This window comes from Pseudorasbora parva, chromosome 23, assembly GCF_024679245.1.
Source record: "Pseudorasbora parva isolate DD20220531a chromosome 23, ASM2467924v1, whole genome shotgun sequence".
NCBI lineage: Eukaryota > Metazoa > Chordata > Actinopteri > Cypriniformes > Gobionidae > Pseudorasbora > Pseudorasbora parva.
In genome coordinates, this window is record NC_090194.1 from 26,479,357 (window position 1) to 26,505,519 (window position 26,163).

A 26,163-nucleotide genomic window follows, 5' to 3' on the forward strand; every position below is an offset into this window, starting at 1 on the left:
TAATAGAGGGACGCGTGAGAGAACAAGCGCGCAAATATCAGATGGGGACGAACAAGACAGACGTCAGTGACGCAGACCCAGGTGAAAGCAAGACGCCATCTTGAGCCCCTGGCTAGTATGTAAATAGCCTATTTTGGATATAGAAAAAAATAACGTGGTGTTATCCTGGAGGATATCAAATTTGCACAAAATGTGGATGCAAATGAAAAAACATATAGAACATGTTCGGAATCAAGAACACATCCCTCTGTGCAGATAAAGGTATGTTTATAACTTAGGCCGAATGATTTCTGTGACACAGAGGGAATCCCGGTATCCAGTCATGAACATTAACTTTACATTATAATGTAGAATTCACCTAATACACGCAAACTGATGGATGAACGAATAACTCGAATAACGAGCTGTAGGCCTAGAATAAATCAAATCGCGACATGGTTTTGTGAATATTAAAGCACAAAACATTGCTATATGAATATATGATCTGCTTGTTCTGTCTCTGTGAATGAGCTGCTCCGACTACTACATACAGGACTCTATTATTTTTAAACATTTTAATGAATTAATGATAAAAAATAAGTTAATCTTATTCATAATCATTTATTGAATTTAGTTTATTAGACATGTTTTATTGAAATTTTATTGAAATGGTTTTAAGTTTTTTATAATAAAGCATTTGTTCAACCCCCCAAAAAAAAAAAAACAATCATCTTCATTCATTTAACATCATTTTAAAGCTACACTGTGTGATATTTTCCCCCATCTAGCAGTGAAAAGGTATATGACCATCCAGTGAATAATAGTTTCTGTTCCTCTCAATTCTGATTTTGTTTTAACTCCTACGGTGGCCAATTTAGTTCAAGATTAACATGGCAATCCCCCTCTTCACATTCGACACGGTGCCATCGAGTGTTAACACGCAAAAGGCGAAGCTTGAATTTGTGGGTATGTCCCTCTTTGGCTAATGTACTTTCAAGATGGAGGGGCAACATGGCGACCGGCATTCGAACCCCTCACCCGTATGTATTTTCAATGGCATATTATAAACTTACGAGAATACTTTATTACTTAAAAGAAGTAAATATACATTAATGAGCACATATTTTTGAAAGAACTAAGTGTTTTTAGCTAAGAGTAAACAAAAAAAGTTACACAGTGTAGCTTTAACTAGTGATAATAACCATATTTTAATAATAAGTCCAATTTAATACCGTGATGTTTTCTGAGATAGTTGTCATATCGTCAAAATCTCATTCTATCACAACCCTACAGGGGAGAGTCCCCCACCCCCACTGTTAAAAAGCTACTTTTTACTTTTACTTGAGTACATTTTTAGACCAGTAATTTTACTTGTACTTAAGGAAAATTTTATTGACGTAACAGTACTTTTACTTGAGTAGAATATTTTGTTACTCTTTCCACCTCTGCCTGATGGAGGTTTGGTTCCTTGCCACTGTCACCTTTGGCTTGGCTTGCTCAGTTGGGGACACAACATTTTCAACTAAATATCCAAATAAATTGAATTACTAAACTAAATTAACTATATAAACTAAAAGACTGATCTGCCCACAATGTCACTATACGACAATTGAAACGAGCTAGATGACATCCCCGTTTTCTTTAGAGCAGCTGTACAGCTGAATTTCCTGTTAACTCTGTGAAGCTGCTTTGAAGCAATCGGCATTGTAAAAAGCGCAATAAAAATAAAGTTAAACTGACTTGACTCCAAATAAACCAGGATTGAACTCACAGACATCTTGGCTTTGGTGATGTCGTCCATCTGGATATGCAGGTCTTCAATTTCAAGCTCCATGGACTTGCGTGCTTTAACTGCAGCTGCGCAGGCAAACTCTGACTCCTCCAACTAAACCAGATACAACATACAAATTCATTATGCTCACATGAAGAAATTAGTCCTATTCGATCAATCGATCCAGTCAAGGGCTTACATTGTAATTTCTACAGCTATGATAGCGATTCTACCTTATTTTTGAGTGCGGCGATCTCTCTCTTACTGGGCACGTTACTCTTCAGGTGGTCCAGCATAATCTGAGCATCAGCTAGAAGAACTTTTGTGCGCTTCAGGTCCTTCCTGAGACGTTTCTCTGTCTCTACATCCTTCTGGCCAACCTGTTACATGGCGTAATTCTGTGTTATTGTTTGCTGAGTTTAGTGTTGTATGCTGTCTGCAATATTTGTGTTGCGTTAGTACTATACCTGTTCTTGTGCCGTCATAAGTTTGGACTCCAAGTCTCTCCTTTCTCTCAGAACTCTCTGTTTATCGTCATATTCCTCCTCTAACTGCACTTCCATCTGCTTCAGCTGCACAAAAACACACACACATTGAAAAAGAGCCATTAGGAAACATGGAGGTCCCAAATTGTGAGAGTTGAACCCATGATAGAGTGTTCAGATCCTGTATGGTCACCTTCTTGCTGCAGGACAGTCTGATCTCCTCCACCTCCTCATCTTTACTGTCTAGATCTTTAGAGTGAGTTTGTCTCAATCTCTCCATCTCCATTTCTAGACGGAGTTTAGCCTAAATCACACATGCACACACAGATTAGATGAGGTTAACTTCATATTATCCTCTGCAAAACTGTTCCAAGATAAACTTTTCCAAGCTGGAAGTCAGAAATTCTGTGTTTAAGATTATTTAAGATTTTAATCTGTTATTTATATTTTACTTTATTTCAGCTTTATTTTCATTAAAGAAATAAAATAGAACAGAAAATAACTAAATAATTAAGAATAACAATACTGGTGCTGAACAAGACACAATTCAGAGTCACTTTCCACCTTTAAAGGATTAGTTCACATCAAAATGAAAATGTCCTGATATTTTACTCACCCTCATCTCATCCAAGATGTTCATGACTTTCTTTCTTCAGTTTAAAACACATTTTTTGAAATTTTCTGGAAAACATTCCAGGATTTTTCTCCACATAATGTATTTCAATTGCAACCAATGAGTTGAAGGTTTTTGAGGTTAAAAAGTATATAAATGTTGTTGTTTTTTTTGTTTTGTTTTTTTGTTAGAAAATGACAGATGGTTTCATTAGATAAGACCCTAGTCCTCGTCTGCAGAGCCCTCTGAAGAGCTTCAAAGCCCTTTGAAACTGCATAGATTTGGATCTTCAACCCATTGGTTGCCATTGAAAACCATTATGTGGAGAAAAATCCTGGAATATTTTCCTCAAAAAACTTATTTTCAACTTAAGAGAGAAAGACCTGAACATAATGGATGTGATGGGGGTGAGTACATGATCAGGAAATGTTAATTTTGAAGTGAACTAATCCTTTAAATTGGCCATTTTTAGCTTGTACCTGCTCCAGCATCTGAATGGTTCCAGCTTGTTCATCAAGCTCCTCCTCTTGATCTTTGACCTTTGCTTCCAGGTCACGCAGTTGCTTCTTAACCTTTGCGAGTGAAGCCTCGTCTTTCGACTCCTGAGAGGAGAGATCCTGGAGCTCGGATTCCAGCTGCTCTACCTTCACACTGACTGTACACAGCTCTGTGTCCTTCTCCTGTTTTTAAAAAAAATGATACATGTCATTAGCGGATGCTTTTATCCAAAGCAACTTGCCATAGAATTATTAGAGAAACCGAAAGTTAAGTGTCTTGCTTAAGGACACAGGACAGCCATGCACTTTTCGATCATAGTTCCCACCTGTAGCTGTTGTCTGATTGTAAATATCTCGCCCGTCAGCATATCTTTTTCGCGTGCCAGTTTCTCCCGCTGGTTCCTCTCCTTCTGTAGTTCCTCTTGAACCTGGTTCTTCTCCACATCAAACCTGCCAGAATATTCAGAAGATAGACAAGCATTGAGCAATGTAATTTCAACCACAGTATGATGGGAAAAACAAGATAGTCTGCTCATATCTACAAGGGGCATGAACTATCAAACCGAGCTTCAGCTTGTAGGCACCAGAGCAAATATTTCCTTTTCTGATCTTGTGGATGTTTAGATTTGAGTAATCTGAGCCTCTTTTTCCTTTTCCAATTCTTCCGATGTTGAAAATCCGGAGCAAAATTACGCTTTCCTGTAGCTCAACCTGTAGAGCGTGGCGCTAACAACGCTAAGGTCATGGGTTTGATTCCCAGGGAAAGCAAGAATTCACGATAATGTAAAAAGGTACCTTGAACGTAGCCTAGAAATCTAGACACACCCTAGCGGCAGCAAATCTAATCTGCCGCGGGTGTCGTCTAGCAACTCTCCATAGACGTGTGAGCTGTAAACGCCAAACTCTGGTCGGGCCAATCACAGTGTATAGAGTCGGTGGGTGGGGCTTAACATCATGACGGCAGAGTTGCGCTTGCGTGCTTCTAGTAAACACAGAAACTGGCGAACGGCGGTCTTTCGAATCAGCTTTGACCACAACTCTGGAAGACGTGGAGTTAAGCTTTTCTCTGAGAAAAGAATAAAGAACGGCACTGAAGTCATTCTTAAAAAGGGAAGATGTGTTCGGAGTTTAGCCGACCGGATACGGCGAAAGTTTAATCTGTCAACAAGCTCTGCTTCACGTTGCTCTGGTTGGTTGTAGCGCTATTTCGTGCAGAGGGAGTTTGAAAGACAACCGTTTATCCCGTCCCTTGGATTGAGCCCTGTCTATGGTGAGTTTCCAGACCAAACATCTTGATGTGGGTCTGGCTTGTCAGGCTACCTTGAATGCAGTGTAAGTCGCCATTCTGCCAAATGCATAAATGTAAATGTACTTCTATGCATCCTAGGTTACTAATAAATTGTCCTGCATGTTAAGGTTTAGTTTCAGCTCTAAGTCTGATCTGAAAAGGGTTATTTAACCCAAAAATTTAAATTAGCCCATGATTTTACCCTCAAGCCATGCTAGGTATATATGACATTCTTCTTTCACACAAATACATTTGGAGTTATATAAAAAAATGTCCTGGCTAATCCAAGGTTTATAATGGCAGTGAATGGCAGCCCTAAATTTGAAGCTGATCAAAAGTGCAACCATGCATTACAAAGGTAATCCACACTGCTCCCGGGGGTAAATAAAGGCCTTCTGAAGTGAATCGATGAATATTTTACAGAAAAATATCTATATTTAAAACTTCATAAAGTAAAATATCTGGCCTCTGCTAGACCGCCTTCTGTATTTAACTTACCAAGAAAGTGTAATGCCTCTTGTAGTTCAAAACGCTGTAGCGTGCGATGTCATACATCGCGTCTGTTTGTTTGTTTGCTTTTTTGTAAGTTGAATACGGAAGGCGGTCTGGCGAAGCTAGATATTTTACTTTATAACGTGTTAAACATGGATATTTTTCTTACACAAACGCATTGCTTTGCTTCAGAAATGACTTTCAGCCAGGACATTTTTAAATATAATTGATTGTATTCGTCTCACAGAAGAATGTCATATACACCTAGGATGGCTTGAGGGTGAGTAAATCAAGGAATAATTTTCATTTTTGATGAACTATCACTTTAACATTAACACAATATAAAACACAATTCAGCCACATGAAAAAGCAAGCATTCTAGCAATACACAAACAAAATCAGACAGAGAATTAGACAGTAAACAAACAGCTTAAAGGAACACTCTGCCATTTTTAGAAATAGGGCTTATTTAACTTCTTTCCTACATTTAGATATGTGGGCAAATGCATTTTTGTCTGAGTGCATGCATTGTTTTGGCATGGTTGCCGCTAGCTTAGCTTAGCATAATGAATGGAATCTTATGTTGCCAGCTAGCATGTCCCGAGTAAAAGTGATCAAAAAAAAAAAAAAAAACCCACCTAATTACTTCTTGTGGCCTGCGTATTCACAAGCATCACTGCTACTTGGGCAAATCACAGGTGAATCACTGCTACTTGGGCAAATCACAGGTGAATCACTGCTACTTGGGCGCAGATATATCACACAACACATTGCGATCGCTCAACAGCCAGAATACGTGAGGATGAGAGCCATGATATCTCTGTGCCAAAGTATCAGCGCTTCGCCTGTGCTTCTCCATAATATAGTCCTAAGTCAATATCTGCCAAATCGTCTAGTCTTAATCTGCATTGCTATTTGTACTCGTTGTGTCTTCGCAGGCCACAAGAAGTAATAAGTGTGTGTGTGTGTGTGTGTGTGGGGGGGGGGGGGGGGGGGCATGCTAGCAGGCAATATAGGATTTCAATCATTATGCTAACGGCGACCCTGCCAAACTAAAACAATGCATGCACAAAAAATGCATTTTCCCAGATATCTAAATGTAGGAAAGAAGTTCAATAAACCCTATTTCTAAAAATGGTGGAGTGTTCCTTTATGACTAAACAAAAAACAATAGACTAATCAAACAAAAAAAGTTCGAGGTTTAAAGAAAACAATAAACTAATGTGATCAAACATTATATAGACTGCTTCACTAAAACAGAAGTCAGAAAAACAGCTTAAATAACTAAACGCCAAACAAAATATGACAGTAATCAGACAGTAAGCAAACAATCAAACCGTAAAAAGCCCAAACAATCAGCTTAATCAGTTGTTTAACATAAATTGCTTACTTTTTGATTAAACAAACTGTATAATTAAACCATTAGTAAACTAACAGCCCAAACATTAAATGAACAGTCCAACTAATCAGAAAGTAAATTGACTGTTAAATCAATGAAATGGTAAACAAAGAAGCAAAAACTACAGCTCAAAGTTTCAAATTAAAAACAGCCCATACAATCAAACAGCAAAGAAATGGCCAAAACAACCACAGAGTAAACAGTAATCAAACAGAAATCTCTATAATCACGACACAGCAGGTGACCAGGCAGGAAAATGACTGAAATGTCTTTGTCTGTGTGTGTGTTGTTCTGATAAACCATTCATTATGGGGACAAAATGTCCTCACAAGGATGACAATACCACCAATATTTGACTTTGTGGTCCCCATGAGTAAATAGTTTTTTGAAAATTTAAAAAAATGCCAAACGTTTCCTGTGAGGCTTGTGTTCAGAAATAGTTTTAGGGCACAGCATATACAGTTTCTACAATATAAAAATAATTATGTCTATGGAAAGTCCCCATCAAACATACGAGTGTGTGTGTGTGTGTGTGTGTGTGTGTGTGTGTGTGTGTGTGTGTTTGACTCTTACTTCCTCTGTTTTCTCTCCAGTTCATGATTGCGTCCCTCTTGATTTTCCAGGTGCAGTTTGGTGTCTTGCAGTTCAGCTGCCAGCCGCTGACATTTCTTCTTCAGCTGCTGGACAGATCGTTGGGACTCCTCCTGGTCAGCCTGTAAGTCCGTTAACTGCACAAATAGAGAGAGACAGGAAACTGAAGTTTATAAAAGTCTATAAAACTTCAGATTCTGAACTAGTTTGTCGGGAGGAATCTCTTCTAGCAGAGTTTGAATTCAGATACATTTTACATTGCGTGTCTCTTTGCCAAGCTTAATGTGTGTGCACTGTGTGTATTTATTATGCTATACTAACTTTTCTCTCCAGGTGTCTCTTGTTCTGTTGTTCTGTCTCTAGCTTGTCATCCATCTCCTGCTGAAGTTTTTTCTTTGTGAATTCTGTTTCTCTGATGGCACGTTCATATTTTAACCTCCATTCACCTCCTGATGTGAACAAACACACAGAGGCAGAAATAATTTCCTGGCTTTTGTTGAGCTGTTTTTTTCCCCAGCAGCCAAAAAACCATTCGTACTTCTCAAAAATCTGATATGTTCTTATGAAAAAAAATCATGTAGTCAGCTTTTTACCAGAATCATCATCACCATCGTCGTCCATCTCCCCATTAAGATCTGATGCTCGGAGGAGTCTAGCCTCCATGATCTCCATCTCCATTGACTCCATCTGTTTCTTCACAGTGTCAAACTTCACCTGAGTTTCAGAAAAAGACAAGAACAGATGTGTTCTACAGTGGCCCACTCACAAAATACACTAGTCCTACCACAACCTCCTCAGATTATAAAAGAAAGTATATCAACAATAAGATCTCTCCAACAGTCTTTCAACACAACTTCTAGAGAATCCATGACACAAACTAATCATAATTTAAAGCAGTTCAATTAAAGAAAAGCTACACTTGACCAATCACAACAAACTGGGCCTTCTGACCAATCAGAGCAGAGCAGGCTCACAGGAAGGAGGGGTTTAGTTTCAAACAAACCCTTTTCAGACTGAGAAATGAGGTGATGTGCAATGTAGATTATGCGAAAAAAATCGTTTTTTTTTTTACCTTTTATGCATGAAAATATGAAAGCTTGTTTCTGCCACAGAATAAAAATAAAATAGGTAATTGCAACTTTTTTCTTGCAATTCTGATTTTATAACACAATTCTGACTTTATAACTAAAATAAATAAAGTCATAATTGCACTTTATAAAGTCAGAATTGCGAAATATAAATTCGCATTTATGAAAAAGTCAGAATTGCGAGTTTTAGTCAGAATTGCATGATATAAAGTCGCAACTGCAAGAAATAAAGTCAGAATTGACAGACATAATTTTGCAATTGTAAGAAATAGTCAGAATTGTGGGCTATAAAGTCAGAATTGCCAGATATAAACTCGCAGTTGTGAGAAATAAAGTCAGAATTGCGGGCCATAAAGTCAGAATTGCAAGACGTAAACTCGGAATTGTGAAAAATAAAGTCAGAATTGCGAGATATAAATTCGCAATTGTAAGAAATAGTCAGAATTGTGAGTTATAAAGTCAAAATTGCAAAATATAAACTCGCAGTTGTGGGAAAGTCAGAATTGCGAGATATAAATTTGCAATTGTGAGAAATAGTCAGAATTGCGGGCTATAAAGTCAGAATTGCAAGATATAAACTCGCAGTTGTGAGAAATAAAGCCTGAATTGCGTGATATGAACTCACAATTGCAAGAAATAAAGTCAGAATTGCGAGATATAAACTTGCAGTTGTGAGAAACAAAGTCAGAATTGAGCATTATAAAGTCAGAATTGCAAGATATAAATTTGCATTTACGAGAAATAGTCAGAAATGTGAATTATAAAGTCAGAATTGCGAATAATAAAGTCAGAATTTAAAGATATAAAGTCGCAATTGTGAGTTATAAAGTCCATTTCTGAGGGGAAAAAGACTGACTTTTTAATCACGCAATTCTGACTTTATAAATCGCAATTGTAAGTTTATACCTAGCAATTCTGAGAAAAAAAAGTCAGAATTGTGAGAAGTAAACTCCCAATTTTGAGATAAAAAGACAATTATCTCTTAAAATGTTTTATTCTGTGGCTTCCATATGCAAATTTATTGTAGGAGACCTCCAAAGCAAAATTCTAAACCTTTAAAAAAGCCTTAATAACCTCTATAATAGGGGAAATAAATATTAAAAAAGGGGGGAGGGAAAAGTTGTACTTGTTTAATTTTTTATTTTTTATTTCTATGATTCAAATTCATATAAATCGGAATAATCCAATTAACTGATATTAATCAGACTCCCCTACACTCTAGATTAATATACTTTGATTATTGGAAATAAAACTGCACATGCAATATAAATGTAACAAAATATAGAGTTGTAGTGTTTTGTAAATGATATCACTGAAACAAAGCTCATTATTGGAAAAACGACACTACTTTATTTTTAAATGTACAGTTAATTTAGTAGCATCGGTCCTCCTGAAGCATGGAGTTCATGTACCTGCATGTCCTTCATGTCCTTCTCTAGACGCAATCTCTCGCTTGTCTCCGTCTCCAGCAGCTGGGATGTAGACTCCGCAGAATTCCTCTCATCTGAAAGCTCTGCCGTCAACTCTGTGATCTACATAAACGCACATATGCATTGGTTTTTCTAATATGGTGGAGGCTATCCATTGACCTCTACTCATATATTATTTCCTCAACTTAAACCTAATAGTCACAGAAATTTTTACTGCATTTTCCTGCATTTTTACATTTTCATTAAGACATCGGTTGCTATTTTATTGTCTATCCTTGTGGGGAGGCAACCTAGCATAAAAAATAACACTCTTTGCTTTCTCGATTTCCCTCAGGTTTTATCAAAACGGGACAACAAAATAAGCTTGTTGAAGTCAAATAAGATGCCTGCATGTCTTACTCTGCTCTCCAACCGATCCGAGGTCAGCCGAAGCTCGCTCCTTTCCTTTTCCACCTTCTCCAGCTTCAACTTCAGATGCATGATCTCCTCCTACGAGTCAAAATGGCAGCAAAATCTCAAGCTTAAAAAATATTGAATATATATACAAGAACAGAACAATCTTTGGCCCGAGATTAGTTGAGCTAATATTGTACTATCTGATGCTCTTTTGATCAATCAAGAGCTTTCTGACTTCAGTTGAGTTCAGAAAGGCGCAAGAGGGCGATGTTTTTAAATGCTTTGATTCCTTGAGCCATCATCTCAATCTGAGCTCAAAGAGGCATCTCCTCTTAACGCTGAAGCCGTCAGATCACGTCATCTTTAAGCCAAATGCATCCACACACACACAGATAAACCTCTACGCTCTACTGTAAGTTTAAAGAAGCTTTACACAGTGAGCAAACCGGGACATGAAATAAAGAGTGATACGGAAAGACTCACGTCTTTTCCTCGAATCTGTTCTTCGGTGAGCTGAACCTCTACTAGAGGCCGTACGGTGGTGATGAGCTTCCACCAAGGCCAGTCCTTCACGCCACGATTCTTCTTAATGTTCTTCTGGACGCAACGGATGGCCAAATCCTGGATCTGAGAGATAGAGAGGGGTTTTTAGAGAGGGGATAGTTTACCTAAATTTGTTTATTTTGTCTTCATTTACTTGCCCTCCTGTTATTTATATTATATTATTGCACAAGTCATTATAGTCAAATCTTTTGTGTTTTTTTTTTTAAATTTCGAGCTTGACACCGCCCAGGTCTTCATTAGTTTTCATTATATAAAATAAGGTGTAAATGACATGTGGATGAGTAAAATCATTTTGACGGAACTATTCATTAATTTCTGCATTATGTGGGTTCAGAACAATCAGGCTGATGATACAGATCTCCATCTGTGAATGACATGACAGCGTGGTATGAAATGATTAATGCTCCTTTGCAAACACAAACATAAAAGCCACAGTATGACTTTGATATGTCATTTTTGAAAAAGTACCAAAGACTAGATTGGAATTAATAAAATGCACTTTATAAAGAGGATTTCTTCATGTTATGATATGAAAGAGATCAGAATATTAAAGGGGTCATGAATTGAGAATTCAACTTTCCCTTGAGCTTTTGATATATAAAAGGTCATGGTAATATAAGAAAATCCTGTACGTTTCAGAGCTGAAAACTTCCTTGTCAGTCAAAGAAAAGCTTTTATTGACACCAGGCCCAGCAAATGATCGATCTCAGAATTTGCCAACCCTTGACGTCATCATGTGGTGAAACACCGACTCAGCATAAGATGAACAACGTCTGATTCTTTAGCCCCGCCCACCGACTCGTACCTGATATGACATAGGCCTACATAGAATTAAACCGGATCGAACTTCTAAGCAATGAACAAACCGCATAAGCTTCATTCAGATTCCAATATTATGAATGCATGGATGAACTTTATTTTTAATGAACATCCAGCTCACGTGGGGAAGACGTTGCGCGTTCCTTCATTTCACCACCGATTCGTTTGTAAACAAGAGACTGGATTTGCAGACAGGATGAGATTACATGAATGAATGAAGCAACACACTAACGTGAGTAAAAATGTTTTTTATATGCGATTGTATTGCATTGTTACAGATCGTTTGACATCTATTGTGTGTACGTGTCCAACAGAACATACCTTAGCATGATATCAAAGGCTGAAGAATCCTTTATTTGAGGTGTTGTTGGTTCATTGCGATTCGGGATCAGACTCGGGTATGAATGGGCCAGTGTTAGCAAAGCCCAACATCCCGGGGCTATGTGTTTTCCAGACGGGCTACCAAAACATTTTATCCTATCTACAATAGTGAAATAACATTCTGTTCTTGATGTGCGTTGTTCACTGTCTTGACTTGATATTAGAAGGAAAAATACAATCGCAGAAATTTTGATCATGCTGCCTGCAACGTACTTGTTTTTTTTAAGAAAGTAAAAATGCAGAATGTTTCCTGTGATGGGTAGGTTTAGGGGCAGGGGCAGTGTAAGGGGATAGAAAATACGGTTTGTACAGTATAAAAATCATTATGCCTATGGACTGTCCCCATATGTCACAAACACAAACGTGTGTGTGTGTGTGTGCTGCACGGTTTGTGCTTTTATACACCGATCGGGCAGGCCAAGTAATAAAAAATTAACATTCCAATCAATCACAGATGGATGAGAAATAAATCATTGTGTTTGTTTGATAAAGACATATTCCGAGCCCTGTGGGCAATTCATTTCCGGTTGCGGTTTTCCCCACACACTTTCAAAACAATTCCCAAATGTACTGACGAGGGAGCTGAAGCTCATTAAATATGCAAATCTTATTCAATCCTAGCCGTGGGTGTTTGCTTCCAAGTCTTCAGTGCGGCACGCCCATAGAAACCGAGCTTGCAGGAGACAGCCTCAAAACCAGGGTAGAAAATAGCCTAATACTTATTCATTATGATGGTTTTGAATGTAAAAAACACGCAAAACTATAAGTTGATTAAAACATTTTTTAAAAGCCAGTTCATGACACTTTAAATTATAATCTTGTTGGCATGATAATAATTCTAGAGTAACTAAACAGGAGAGCACTTAAAGCTGACATGAATAATATTTTGAGTATTAAAGTACTATCCACCAGAGTATTTTAAAATGTTGAGATTCTGATTGATTGACAGCACAGGACTAAAGCAAAACGGAAAATTGACTTTACCTTTCTCTTTTTGAACGCCTGTCGAGACAGAAAGCCCCTGCAGGCGGCCTGGAACAGCGTGATGTTCTGTCTGGTGTGTTCATCCCTCTGTCCCTCTAGTTTAGCCACTGTTCCAGCCCTGAAGAACACCTAACACACACACACACACACACACACACACACACACTTGTGAGAACAGCAATGGGAGTATGTTAAAAGAGCTTATTATGATGGTCCTAACATGTAGTCACTAAGATTCGCATAAACCCCTTTGGAGACATATTTTCAAACAGATGCAGCTTTTATCTGAAATGAAAATTCATAAGCACATTGATGTTTTTTGTAATTAATTATGTCTCTGATCAATAAGAATTTAGACTGGAGGAAAAAAAAAGGTAACACTAGTTTAGGGCCAATTCTCACTATTGACTAGCTGCTTATTAGCATGCATATTACTCGGCTATTGGCTGTTTATTAATACTTATGAAGCACATATTAACACCTTATTCTGCATGACATTATTCTACATTCCTAATCCTACCCAAATACTACCAAATACCTAAATGTAACATCATAGTTAATAGTTAATAGTGAGAATTGGACTCTAATCTAAAGTGTGGCCAAAATGTATATGAAACATCATTTGGATATATTTCTTTAAGATCAAGAGAGAGGTGGCTAATTGTGATTACACTCATGCAACTACATCTAATGTCAACATCTGACCACAACAATCTGAACAAACCAAGTAAATCAATGTCCATTTTACGCCTGTTTGGTTTATTTTTCATTGCCAGTAATCGTAACAGCACAAGTCAAGCAGAACTGACAGGAGATATTGGAAGAGTTGTAAATCAGTTTGTGTTGTTGCTCGAATCCTTTGTGAAGAGCCCCTGACATTGTAATCTATTTCTGAGCGCGGTTCAGCCTTTGCAAACCTTTACGCCAATTGCAGCTGCCACAAAATAATGACTAACTATTCCAACTTATAATACGGCCCAATAAATCTCCATTCTTCTGGGAACGCGCCAGGCGGGGCTTGTTTACACACGCCACCGTTTTTTCAGGGGTCTTTTTGGCTTGCCATGATTTTCCAGCTGATGGGATTAAACTGTTGAGCGCCAGCGTCTGTTCACACTGATTAGAATGGCATGAAGAACTAGGAAAGACACAAACAAACAAAGCAGCTCATGCTGAGATGAGAGTTTCTTGCGTTGAGCCAGCGGACCAAGCACTAATGGATGAAAAACGCACAGAGTCGTAATATCACCTGCCGCTTATGATTCAAAATATGACTTACCTGCATCCTTTGATGCTTCTAAAGTGATAATTTGAACCGAAATCTGCGTGTGTGTGTGTGTGTGTGTGTGTACTCACCCTGCTCAGACCCATGTGATAGCTGCTCTTCTCCAATTCCAGTGACTCCAAAAGCTCCTCGACTGCCTGCAACGACACACACACACACACACACACACACACATACTGTCATGTCTAGTTCACACAGTGTACATTACAAAAAAACTGCTGACCCTTGTGTAGGCCTACAGGACTCTCACTGCTTAGTCTCTGCCGTACAGTCCCCAAACTGTCCAGACGACCATCAGCCCTCACCGTGACACTGACACTGTCTCTCTCATGCGGAAAGGTCTTGAGAATTTGATCTATCTGAAAGGGCTCATCTAGATTACAGCACTAAAGGGGGCACTGGCCCCTGACAACTAAAGGGCCATTGTTTGAATTGGTCCACAAAAAACTCTCCTCTGAGACACGGTTCTACATCCCTCTGTCTTTTTCTTTCTCGTTGTGTCTCTCTAGAGCTACAATTTTGCATCGTTTCTACTTTCTCTGAGACTTGAAACACCACTGACCTTCTCTGTTGTGTTATATGAAGAGGTTGGGCATCTTTCTGTACTCTTTTTTTTACTCTAAATCAGGTGTTAGGTGTCTAAAATTGGCTTTATGATACACCTGTCAATTTATCAGCAATTCATTTTTCAGACTGGGCATTAAACTGTTTTTCAAAAAAAAAAAAAAAAAAAAAATATATATATATATATATATATATATATATATATATATATATATTCCCCATGACAAGGTGATTATTTAGCCGTTCATTCAAGTAAAGAGCACATGCTTGTGTCAAAAAATAAACTTTATATCTCACAGTATGACTTTATATTTCACATTATGACTTTCACAATTGCGTTTATCTTAATATATGATGTTATATCTCACAATATGACTATTTTCACAATTGTGACTTAATTTCTCACAAAAGTGACTAGATTTCAAAATTTGATGGTAATCCCCCAATATGACTTTATGCATCACAATGACTTTATATCTCACACTTGCATATCACTATGATGTTATATCTCACTTTTATATTTCACAAAATGACTATTTCACAATTCCATAATTCCACAATTTGATAATTACAATTTTATATATCACAATTGTTACTATATCTCATAATTGTCAATACATTTCTACTTTATATCTCATTATTGTGATTTTAAATCAACAATGTAATTTTAATATCTCACAATTGAGACTTAATTGTAATTATTTGCAATTATTTGTATAAAATATTGCAACTTTCTATGTTACAATGTTTCTGCTATCTTTTCCAGTGTCATTTGCATCAGTGAGATACAGGTTGTCATTTTTAAATTATGCTGCGTTTCCTAATGAAGTTTTCATTCAACTTATGAATTTTTTTTTTTTTACTCTGCAAAGCCCATTTGCACTTCCATTTGGCACTTGGCGAATGTTAATTCTGGACCCTGTCTGTCCTTTACATGCCCAGGGCCACAGTTCAAATATTTTGGATGAAATTCTCCTCTCCCCTCGGCTAATCACAGGGCCAAAGCGAGATTAGGAGGCCCCTGGACGGAGACATTTTTCTAGCTGATAATTACAGTACATTTGGGCATTTAGTAAGCACTAAAGCCCAGAGCAATTACTACATTTTTCCTGTCTGCACTGCGTATTGATTCAAGTCAGAGACCCAGCTGGGGTTTCTTGATTAAGCTGTCACAATAACCCTGATTACCCAGAGTTCATTTCTGTTTCGGACTCACGAAACACAAGAGTGAGAGGAGCTCAGAACTTCATTTTGGTAATTTGTAAAGCTTTTGTACTATTTTTCCATGCTCATTATTCTCTTAAATAGCTACTCACTCGTTTCTCATCCTTCACAATGTAGTTCCGGCCCAGTTTCTTGGTCAGGTGAGGGGCCAAAACGTCAAAACGTCTTCTGAACTCAGAGAAGACCATGTGGTCAGGGTAACCTGCACAAAGCATGCGGATGTTTAGCAGGAAATAACAGAGAGGACTTGATCTTAAAGTGTTAGTTCACCCAAAAATGAAACTTATGTCATTAATGACTCACCCCCATGTCGTTCCACACCCGTAAGACCTCTGTTCATCTTCGGAACACAGTTTAAGATACTTTATATTTAGTCCGACATCGTATCTAAGTGTATGCACACTATACTGTTCATGTCCAGAATCAGTGGATTGATTCATGATTCGGATCGCCAATGTCACGTGATTTCAGCAGTTTGACACACGATCCAAATCATGAATCAATCCGCTCAATCATAACCGTTTGAATCTTTATTTGAGGACTGAAAACAAATCCGGAAGAGAAGACAATGCTGAATAAAGTTGTAGTTTTTGTTATTTTTGGACCAAAATGTATTTTCGATGCTTAAAGAGATTCTAATTAACTAACTGATGTCACATATGGACTACTTTGATGATGTTTTTATTCCCTTTCTGGACATGGACAGTATAGTGTGCATACACTTGCATACGCTGTCCGAATAAATATAAAATATCTTAAACTGTGTTCCAAAGATGAACAGAGGTCTTACAGGTGTGGAACGACACTAGAGAGAGAGTCATTAATGACATAAATTTAAAACCCTTTAATCTATTTGACAGGATCTTTCAATCTCTCTTCTCACCTTGTCTGTAAATCCTCAAACTGTCCAGCAGTTTGAAGCCACGGATCTGGGCCCTGAGCAAAGCCACATCCATCTGCATGAGTCCAGGGTCACAACTCTCCTCTGAGGATCCTGAGGCCCTCAGAACTTCCGCCCGGGGTAACAAACAGTGGACAAAGTGAACCCTGGATCTGCGGACGGTGTCCAACAGTGCATCCTAAACGAAAGAGGAATATATGATGTGTGGTTTATGCCATTTCTTGGAATTAATGATGAAACATCCAACGACTACTATTTGTTGTAGGACCCTCTCGAAAACTCACAACTTGGAGTTTAATCTGAAGGCAGAGAGATTTCTTCTTGACCGCCGCCATGCCTGTGGTGAAGGTCTTCCTCATGCTGGTGGCTCGACGCATGGCGAGCCGAGAGACGCCCTCAAGTCCGGCGATTGAGCCGGTCAGGACCGCAGCACTACTGGAGCGGCCCACAAACATCCCGCTGATGCTTTTTCTACAGGAAAGATAGTTTGTTCTTGAATAAAAACATATTTGAAAAGGCCCCTATTATACTCATTTACAGGTTCATAATTTAGGAGGTCTGCTAGTGTATTTTTACATGACTTAATTTTGAAATATGTTTATAATTCAAATTTTGTAGCCTGGTTTTCACCCTCTGTCTAAACGTTCTGTTTTAGTTTTGGTTTCCTTATAAGCTGCCTTCCGGTCGAAGCCGATGGCCTTGTGGGCAGTGCTTTGAAATATGGTTCACCCCTCTGGTGAACTGATTTCGAATCTTGGCTCATGGTCTAAAAAGTTGTTAGAAAATCATGAGAACACAGCCAAATGTTGTGGTTGTACTGCTGAGAAATAATGTCAAAAAGATTTTAATCACAGGTCCTTCAGTTTCACTGCCTTTGGTCCATGTAATCATATTTTCCCCCTTACTGTAAAAAAACATAATTTCTTCAACATAGAAGAATGATAAACTCTTCCAGGCGTTATATCTAAATTATATCATTGTTTAGGAAACAGCAATCCTAATAATTTTTATGCATTTAAGATTGTACTCATGTTTCATAACACGTTTCACTTCTCAGTTGTACAGGTTTTTATGTTGATTTAGGATTGTGGAGTTGATCTTATACACAAAAACTTGTTAAAGCCGTTAAGAGTCTATCCCATGGGGGGGGGGGGGGGGGGGGGTGTTGGTATGTGTTTCATACTACATTACCCATAAGGCTTTGGGGGATGTATATGGGGCAGGAAGCGGTGGTGTTGCAGAATAATATATGATGGAGTGTTGCACGTGTGTGCGGAATGAGCTGTTGCTCTGAATAAAGACTAAGAACATATACTGTGTGTGAGAGTATATGTGACAGAGGGCAAGCTTAAATAGCCAGCAGGCAGTAGGGTTGGATATCATTCGAATTTTAACGATTCCGAGTCTGATTCTGGTTATCATTTCCAATTCTTATCCATTCCTAATTTCAATTCTAATAACGTTAATAAAAAAAATCTAAGTCTTATTGCAAAACATTTTATTGTAGCTGAATACCATAAACACAAATCAACAGACTAAAGACTTAAAAATACAATAGCAAAAACATCTAGCCTAACTAATATAAATGTTGAGCATTATTTGAGAAAAATAAAATGCTTAATAATTTAAAAAAGTATCAGTAGAGTAATCAATAAATAAATACAGCTAAACAAAGATACAAGTGAAATTGAAACAAGATTTTGTAAAGAAGTGTTTTAAGATTTTCAGGTACAAAAACTGTACATCAAATTAAACATAACAATGCACTTTATAAATAAAACATACATTACAAATATAGTTACAAAAGTCATTCAGTCAAGAATAGTGACTGAAATGTATCTTTGTCTTTTGTTGTTTACTTTATTATAGAGACAGCAGCAGGAATATTAGGCTGCTGTCACTTTAAAGCAGAACGTTTACAAGCGTATGTGCAGTCACACAGCTTTGCTAAATATGCTTCTTTTGACTCGTACACAGGAAGTGGGTTGCACGGGGTGGGCCTTTGAAAGTCAAACCGAAAGTGCTTTTCGATCGCACCACAGTGCCCCTGCGAACGCGATTTCTATCCCGCGATCCCTCTCCCCCGGAATGCGATTTCTACCAAGGGGGAAATGCCTCAGTAAATAAATGTAAAAAATTTTTTAACTCAGGTTTACGTTCACTCAAGACATAACCGACTAACATTTTTGTGTGTATCTATCCATTTAAGTCCAAAAAGACAGAAAATAACTCTTTCAGGTTTGCATACTGTTCAGTATGAGAGACGGCTTTCTATGAGTGCGCTTTGGATGTGCGCAGCACAGAGAACAATGCGAGTCTTCTTGCACTTGAATGATTTAAAATCCCATTAAAATCCTGTTTTCCATGCGCACACTTTGAATGTGTGCACAGCACAGAAAACAGTGTGTGGGTCTTCTTGGACTTGAATGTCACATTAAAATGCACATTAAGGGAATCCTTAAGAGGAATCAATTTTTAAATTTTATAACAAGTATCCGATACCTGACCTTAAATATCCGATTACAGAATGCGAATCGATTTCCAAGTCTCAACCCTATCAGGCGGGGTTTATGCAAATGTTACATGGCGACATAGGTAAGTCAGGGAAATAACGGCAGAAATCCAAACAAGGCATTAGTGCTTTCTGATGGGGTCCCTTTGTCATGGACTTTGTGCTTTGTAAATTTGCAGATTCTTTACATTAACTATATTACATTAAAAAAAGAAAGATAAAATAAAAAAGCATAATAAATGTATCATTTAATAATAATAATTTTATTTGAATAAAATATTTAAATAATAATTTTTTGACTGAAGGTTGAAGACAGCTCTTACTTCTGGGAGTTCTGCAGCAGATTGGCTGCGTTCTGGGGCGTGGGATTTAGCCTGGCTAGGTTCAGCCAACCACTTGTGTCATATTCCACCCAATCTGTCCCATGACTGTGGCCGAGCAGGAAGTGATGTGCATTTTCACTTTTAAGCACCACTGTGTGACCTGCAGAAAAACAATACATAAATTGGTCCAGAGCAGAATGTAAGTGTGTGAGTTTGTGTTTGTGGATGTCTGTGTGTGTGACCTGTGCTCTCTCCCTCCGCAGGGCCGTAGTAACTGAAGAGTCGTTGCAGGAGTGTTTCCTCGGACCCTCCCGGCTGTATAACCTCCTCCTCCATCAGCCAAAACAGACCTCTGGCCTCATCTGTACGGGACAGAGTACGTACCTGAAACAAAAACATGAATATCCATTATCAAATAAGCACAATCGTAAAAATAATACGCCCATTTTTTCTTCAGATCGCACTCATTAAGCTCTTCTGTTCTGGTACTTATAAACACTGTTAAAAAAGACTGCAGTATATCACCATGACTGGCCAAAACATTACTTTTAATATAGGGTTGAATTTGCCCTGCAGTGAAAGTCTGTCATTTCCATTTTCAATCTCAAAGAGATTTTGATTAATCATAAACGAAGAGATGGAAGTAACATTAAATAATTATTATCCACAGAGCTCTTTTTAATATAAATCACACAAACTTTAAACATCATAATCGGCCATGGCAGTTCAGGAAGTGTGTCTCACCAGGGCCTGACTGGAAGACTGATCAATCACAGCCACTGAGCGAGAAGGGCTGGGCTCCAGGTCATCCAGTGTGATCTCAATGTTTTCCTATGGAAACAAAGAGACAGTTCATTTGTTTGGGTGGACATTGATTTATAATCCTTTGCTTTAATCATATGACATGCAAATAAATGAAACTAATTCAACAATGTTTGTGTTGAAAAATGAAAATAATGAAAAAGACATTATTTACTGTGGAAGATAAAAAAAACATTAAATAGACATTGCAGAATGTGGCCCTGAGAAATCAATATACACTACTGTTCAAAAGTCTGGGATCATCAGTATGATTTTTTTATTAAAGAAATTTGTGCTTTTATTCATCAGGGAAACATTAAATTGGTCAAAAGGGACAGTAAAATAATTTATGTTACAAAAAAAATTATTTCAAATAAGTGCCGTTCTTCTGAACTTTCTATGCATCAAAGAATCCTGAAAAAAGAATCCTTCAACAAAAACGTTAATCAGCACAACTGTTTTCAACATTGATTATAGTAATAATAAGATCAAGAAGAAGTAATGTTTCTCGAACAGCAAATCAGCATATTTGGATGATTTCTGAAGGATCATGTGACACTGAAGACTGCAGTAATGATGCTTAAAATTTAGCATTTGCATCACAGGAAATCAGGTTTAAATACAAATTTTAAATATATTAAAATAGAAAGTTTAAAATCTATTAATATCTTACAATTTTAAAAAAAAATCGAATTGTTGATCGAATAATTGCAGTCCTGGTGTGTATAGAAGTAAAAAAAAAAATAATAATTTAAATCTTACCAACCCAAACTTTTGAACAGTTGTGTATTGTCTGTCATATTCCCTATCTCAGGTAGACTTTGAGGTCATTCATATAGGAATGTTAATCGATTGTCATTAATTGTTTGTTTTCAAGATGCTATGTCAAGTTAAAAGTTGAAAAAGTCACGCAAGACCCCTGCAATTTTATTGCATTATTTTTATAATTATTATATTAAAGGGTTAGTTCACCCAAAAAATGAAAATTCTGTCATTAAATTACTCACCCTCGTGTCGTTCCAAACCCGTAAGACCGCTCATCACAACACAAATGAAGATATTTTTGATGAAATCCGAGAGCTCTCCAATCCCTCCATAGACAGCAATTTAATTACCACTTTCAAAGCCCCGAAAGGTAATAAAGACATCGTTAAAATAGCCCATGTGACTACAGTGGTTCAACTTTAATTTTATGAAGCAATGAGATTACTTTTTGTGTGCAAAAACAAACAACTTTAATCAATTTTGTTCTAGCCTGTGCCAGTCTCCTAAGCCGTGTACAGTGTAAATACAGTGCAAGTCCTGCATTGAGGGTAAGTAATTCATGACAGAATTTTCATTTTTGGGTGAACTAACCCTTTAAACTGTAGCAGTGCATTGATCCACTGGCCCATCCATTACAGGCAAATGGCAAATAAATCAAAAATACATTTGTTAATAAAAAAGCAAAAATGTACTTTTTGCTTTTTTATTTACAAATGTAAATAAGTTGTAGCATATTAACAGCCATATAAATGTAGCACTTTTATACGAAGTCGATTGTCATGAGATTTTGACTTGTTATTGGCTCAGGATTATGTGTGTTTCTGCACACCTCTTTGTAACGCTCCAGTTCCTTTACGAATGTCCGCTCCTGAAAAAGCATCTGTAGACGTTCCTGAGCGTAATTATGGCAAAGCTCCTCAAACGTGGCGCCGCGCTGGTTCTTCACTTGACGAGGGTTCTGGAACCCTGGTGTGTCCACAATCAGCAGAGAACAGAGAGAATGCTGACTGGACTTCAGCGCTCTGAAAAGTAGAAAAAGACATCTGAATGCATCTCTTACCCTACTAAATAAGTTCATACTCCCCTATGTAATCACTGATTACCTGTTAATAAGAGAGACGATGAGTGTGAAAAGCTCAGAGTATAAACCAGATGCCATGGACTCCAAACACTCAGCTGCTGTTGCTTTAGACACTAAAACGCACACAAAAACTCTTTTTGAACTTAAAATAGGGAAGCATTAATGACATATTTAAGAATCTAAAAAAAAAAGATACCCGAGCTGTCTGTATCATCTGTAGTCTGCCGGACGCTTGTTGAGCGGGGCAGGGTGCTCTTTCCATGAAGTTTAAAGATGGCAGATGACAACTCTTCCAGTGTGCAGCCCAGGAGATACGCTGCTTTTTGTGCCCACTCATGTCTGGCGAACTGCTTTCGGCCCGCTGAGGGGTCAGAAAGCCACATTTGCAAAAGAAAAACTGTTACCACAAAGAATCCGCCACATTACGATGAACTACAATAGAATTTCCAGCTACTGTGTAAGCTCTTTGGTCAAATGTCCAAAGAACAAGAACAATCTTTCATCTCCTGGACTGATGATCAAAAAGGAACAAACATTTTCCTTCTAGCGTACGACATCAGAGAGCAGAAACAAGCACACAGGCAGATGAAAGAGGGGCACAGTTCAATTAGGATGCTAAATAAATCTAATAAAAAGAATAAAAACCACCTGCCTTCAGTCTAAAAAAAGAAATGGAGATAGAGAGACTTGCATTTACCTGCATCTGTTTCTGTGTTATGACGGGAACAGCATGCAACATCAATATGCAATAAAAACACATGATTACAACAAATAAAACATGAACACAACTGGTGTACACATTGAAACAGTATTAAACACTGATGATGACTGACAAATGTTTTGTAGACATCAAGCACACACACACACAAGTCTAAAGAGCGAAAGATTTTCTCAGTCACATAAATGAAAAGACTCTGCTGACTCTTAGTGGACAGATGTAAAAATACACTGGGTGCAATCAGGCATGCTGTATTCTACAGTGGTCTCATGCATTTAGATATTAGCGTTGGTTTAGACACTGGAGGAGCTGGTAGCTTTACCTTTGGTGGCCCCAGCAGCACCGAGATGGTATATGGCTCCTAGAATCAGCCACACTGTTTTCTGTTCTTCAGCAGAGATGCCCAGGACTTTCATGGCAGCCTGCAGCTTAGTGAACTGTTGAGTGGCTTTCTGCTTGTCCTCAGGCTACAGAAAAGATGACATATGATACAATGTGTACAGATAAAAGAGATTAAGTGTGTGTCTAGCTCTGCCCTATGATCGCATGTGTGGCATTTCTTACCTTTGAGTGAGGGAGGAGCCCAAACGTGTTGTTCTCAGCAAAGTGATTGAAATGAAGTTCAGTCCTGAAAGCCACAGTTCAATTAGTTGATCAACTTTAAAGGGATAGTTCACTTTGAAATTAAATTTTGATATGTTTTAGCTTACCTCATGGGCATCCGAGATGTAGGAGTATTTGTTTCCCCAGTAGTTTCAATTTTGATCATTTTAGGTCAAACCGTTCTTGTCTGTGCCTCACATAATGCAGGTCTATGGTCACCACCTCAAAGAGAAGTCCAAATTAAACAATCCCCCATCGTAAGTACACACTGATGGCCTAAGACATGAAACGAGCGGTTTGTGTGAGAAAACGAACAGTATTTATATAGTTTTTACCTCTTGTACACCACTACGTTCGACTGATCCGAGGGCACACGTGCATGTTTCCTGTTGTGACATTCGCGCATTCTGGCTATAGTTTGCGCGATTGCGGAAAGCGCCGGAAGTGGTATCACATTCTTGATCAGTGTATTCTGGTTCAAATAAATAAAGAAATTCAATGTTGTCTGTTAATATATCCAGCTTCTTCCATTGTGATGTCCTGTACGTCTAAATATGTTTAGATCTTCACAGTGAAAGGTAACACCTCCCAAATTTCTGTGTAAACAATGAGAGATGTACATGCGCGAGAGATCCACTTCCGGCGCTTTCCGCGCTTGCGCAGACTAAAGCCAGAACGCGCGAATGTCACAACAGGAAACACGCACGCGCGCCCTCAATCAGTCGGACGTAGTGGTGTACAAGAGGTAAAAGTGATATAAATACTGTCCGTTTTCTCACACAAACCGCTCGTTTCGTGTCTTAGGCTATCAGTGTGTACTTACGATGGGGGATTGTTATATTTGGACTTCTCTTTGAGGTGGTGACCATAGACCTGTATTATGTGAGGCACAGACAAGAACGGTTTGACCTAAAATGATCAAAATTGAAACTACTGGGGAAACAAATACTCCTACATCTCGGATGCCCATGAGGTAAGCTAAAACATATCAAAATTTAATTTCAAAGTGAACTATCCCTTTAATCTGCAAATGCTTCCAATTAAAGAATCTCAGTTTGCACACTATTGCAGAATATGGCATGTTAAAGATGGCTGGATTGATTTGTGCAACACGTATGCACTTAGTATATGCATGCATTTTGTTTTATAACTATAGTCTCTCACTCACTTTAGAGATGCATCTGCTCCGGCCATCAGATAGTAAAACACATTAAAGCTTGATTCTGCTTCTGGTCGCCTGGTCACTCTGAACTTTTCCAGCAACATGGTCTGTATGCGAGACACAGAGTAAAGCAAATCAAAGATAAATCCCCCAGTGAAATATGAATAATGGTCCTCTCGCTGTACCTTACCTGAACGGATGCAGAGGCCACCTGTCCTGCCTGGTCGAAGTCAAGAGAGACTATGTGTGAGAAGCGACTGGCGTTCCCATTCATAGTTGTACTGCAGTTTCCAAAAGCCTCTAGAACCGAATAGACCGCCTGCCATTTCTCGGCTGTAAGGAGGGAAAAGTTCATAAAGGGTTATACCTATTCTCTTAATGAATCATGGGTGTGTTTTGGGCGTAACGTGCAATAAACCAATCAGAGTCTCGTCCCCCATTCCCTTTGAAAGCCAGTTGCGCTTGCACCATGGCGGATTCGCTATTTACATTTGTGAGCGGAAAGACTGAATGCTTCTCCAGAGATAAATCTTTTTAATTTTAATATTTAAAGCTGTACTATGGTTTTCCCTCTGCTAGAGGGCACCTATTCAAAACAAAGGTGTAGTTTGACGTTTGAGCGCAGAATCTTTGGACATGTGGTCCTCACCTCACAGCCGGTGGAAAATAACTGGGATAGGACTCAGGCAGAAATCATGTTCATGGATGTGATTATTAACATTACTGTAGTATGAAGCAGAGCAGGACCAAGTGTTGAGGGAGTTGAGCAAGGCCGCTGGAGCTATTGTTACGCAACACACGGCTCGCGAGCAACGGGACTTTTATTATGAAGGGACACACTTTGTCGGCGTCATTTTCGTTTTTGAGTTACCTCATGAGTATGTGGTAATGCAGCCCTGTTTATCATATTAGATACATACAAGTGTGTTTAAAATGATGTTATGATGTTACTCTGTGTGTTCACTCAGCGACTGCTGTGACGTGTTCACATTGCTAAGAGTAAAGCGTTTCTGCCAGATAAAACCGAGGGTAACGCAGATATGACGCAATTGACAGGCGACTCCTTCAGACCTCCCGATTACTTGGTTAAAATATCAATTCTCTCACAATTTACAAATAGATGGAAACATTTGGGATATTGTAAGAACTCAACTGAACAAAATATATAACACTGGCCTGGTGGTTTTTGGATATTTTACTGCAAAAGTACTCGTGTGCTGCTGTGCATCCCTGTGTGTGTAACAAGCAGAGTACACGCACATTGTGTACCCGCCTATAGGCGCATTTTACTAACACGCACTTTAAATAACACAAAAAATACTGCGCTATTGACTTTTGACCAGGTTTCAGTTAGGCAAAGGGGCAGTCGTTTTCAGTTATAGCAAAGCGCCAACAATGTGGCTGAACACACCTCGTTTTCATGGGCGAACAGATGGGCACGAGTGCT

General features: G+C 38.3%; 1 protein-coding gene across 9 annotated transcripts in view; it reads right to left on the minus strand.

The window, feature by feature from the left end:
* The window catches only part of myo18aa (myosin XVIIIAa), a 75,818-nt gene that overhangs the window by 16,515 nt on the left and 33,140 nt on the right, over positions 1-26,163 (minus strand). For 6 of the 9 annotated variants that reach the window (XM_067432608.1, XM_067432607.1, XM_067432604.1 and 3 more), the window contains 27 exons: positions 24,907-25,049; positions 24,723-24,823; positions 23,516-23,579; positions 23,274-23,418; positions 22,430-22,594; positions 22,256-22,346; positions 21,982-22,174; positions 20,331-20,417; positions 19,829-19,970; positions 19,587-19,746; positions 17,036-17,222; positions 16,734-16,929; positions 15,943-16,052; positions 14,134-14,199; positions 12,778-12,906; positions 10,513-10,656; positions 10,033-10,122; positions 9,616-9,735; positions 7,709-7,829; positions 7,437-7,564; positions 7,098-7,252; positions 3,672-3,795; positions 3,328-3,528; positions 2,429-2,539; positions 2,218-2,322; positions 1,984-2,130; positions 1,751-1,864 (listed from right to left, as the gene is read on the minus strand). In XM_067432608.1, the coding sequence (XP_067288709.1) occupies positions 1,751-1,864; positions 1,984-2,130; positions 2,218-2,322; positions 2,429-2,539; positions 3,328-3,528; positions 3,672-3,795; positions 7,098-7,252; positions 7,437-7,564; positions 7,709-7,829; positions 9,616-9,735; positions 10,033-10,122; positions 10,513-10,656; positions 12,778-12,906; positions 14,134-14,199; positions 15,943-16,052; positions 16,734-16,929; positions 17,036-17,222; positions 19,587-19,746; positions 19,829-19,970; positions 20,331-20,417; positions 21,982-22,174; positions 22,256-22,346; positions 22,430-22,594; positions 23,274-23,418; positions 23,516-23,579; positions 24,723-24,823; positions 24,907-25,049 (3,539 nt within the window). Of the gene's footprint in view, positions 1-1,750; positions 1,865-1,983; positions 2,131-2,217; positions 2,323-2,428; positions 2,540-3,327; positions 3,529-3,671; positions 3,796-7,097; positions 7,253-7,436; positions 7,565-7,708; positions 7,830-9,615; positions 9,736-10,032; positions 10,123-10,512; positions 10,657-12,777; positions 12,907-14,133; positions 14,200-15,942; positions 16,053-16,733; positions 16,930-17,035; positions 17,223-19,586; positions 19,747-19,828; positions 19,971-20,330; positions 20,418-21,981; positions 22,175-22,255; positions 22,347-22,429; positions 22,595-22,930; positions 22,943-23,273; positions 23,419-23,515; positions 23,580-24,722; positions 24,824-24,906; positions 25,050-26,163 lie in introns of all 9 variants that reach the window. The other 3 variants (XM_067432603.1, XM_067432605.1, XM_067432601.1) reach the window with 1 other exon arrangement.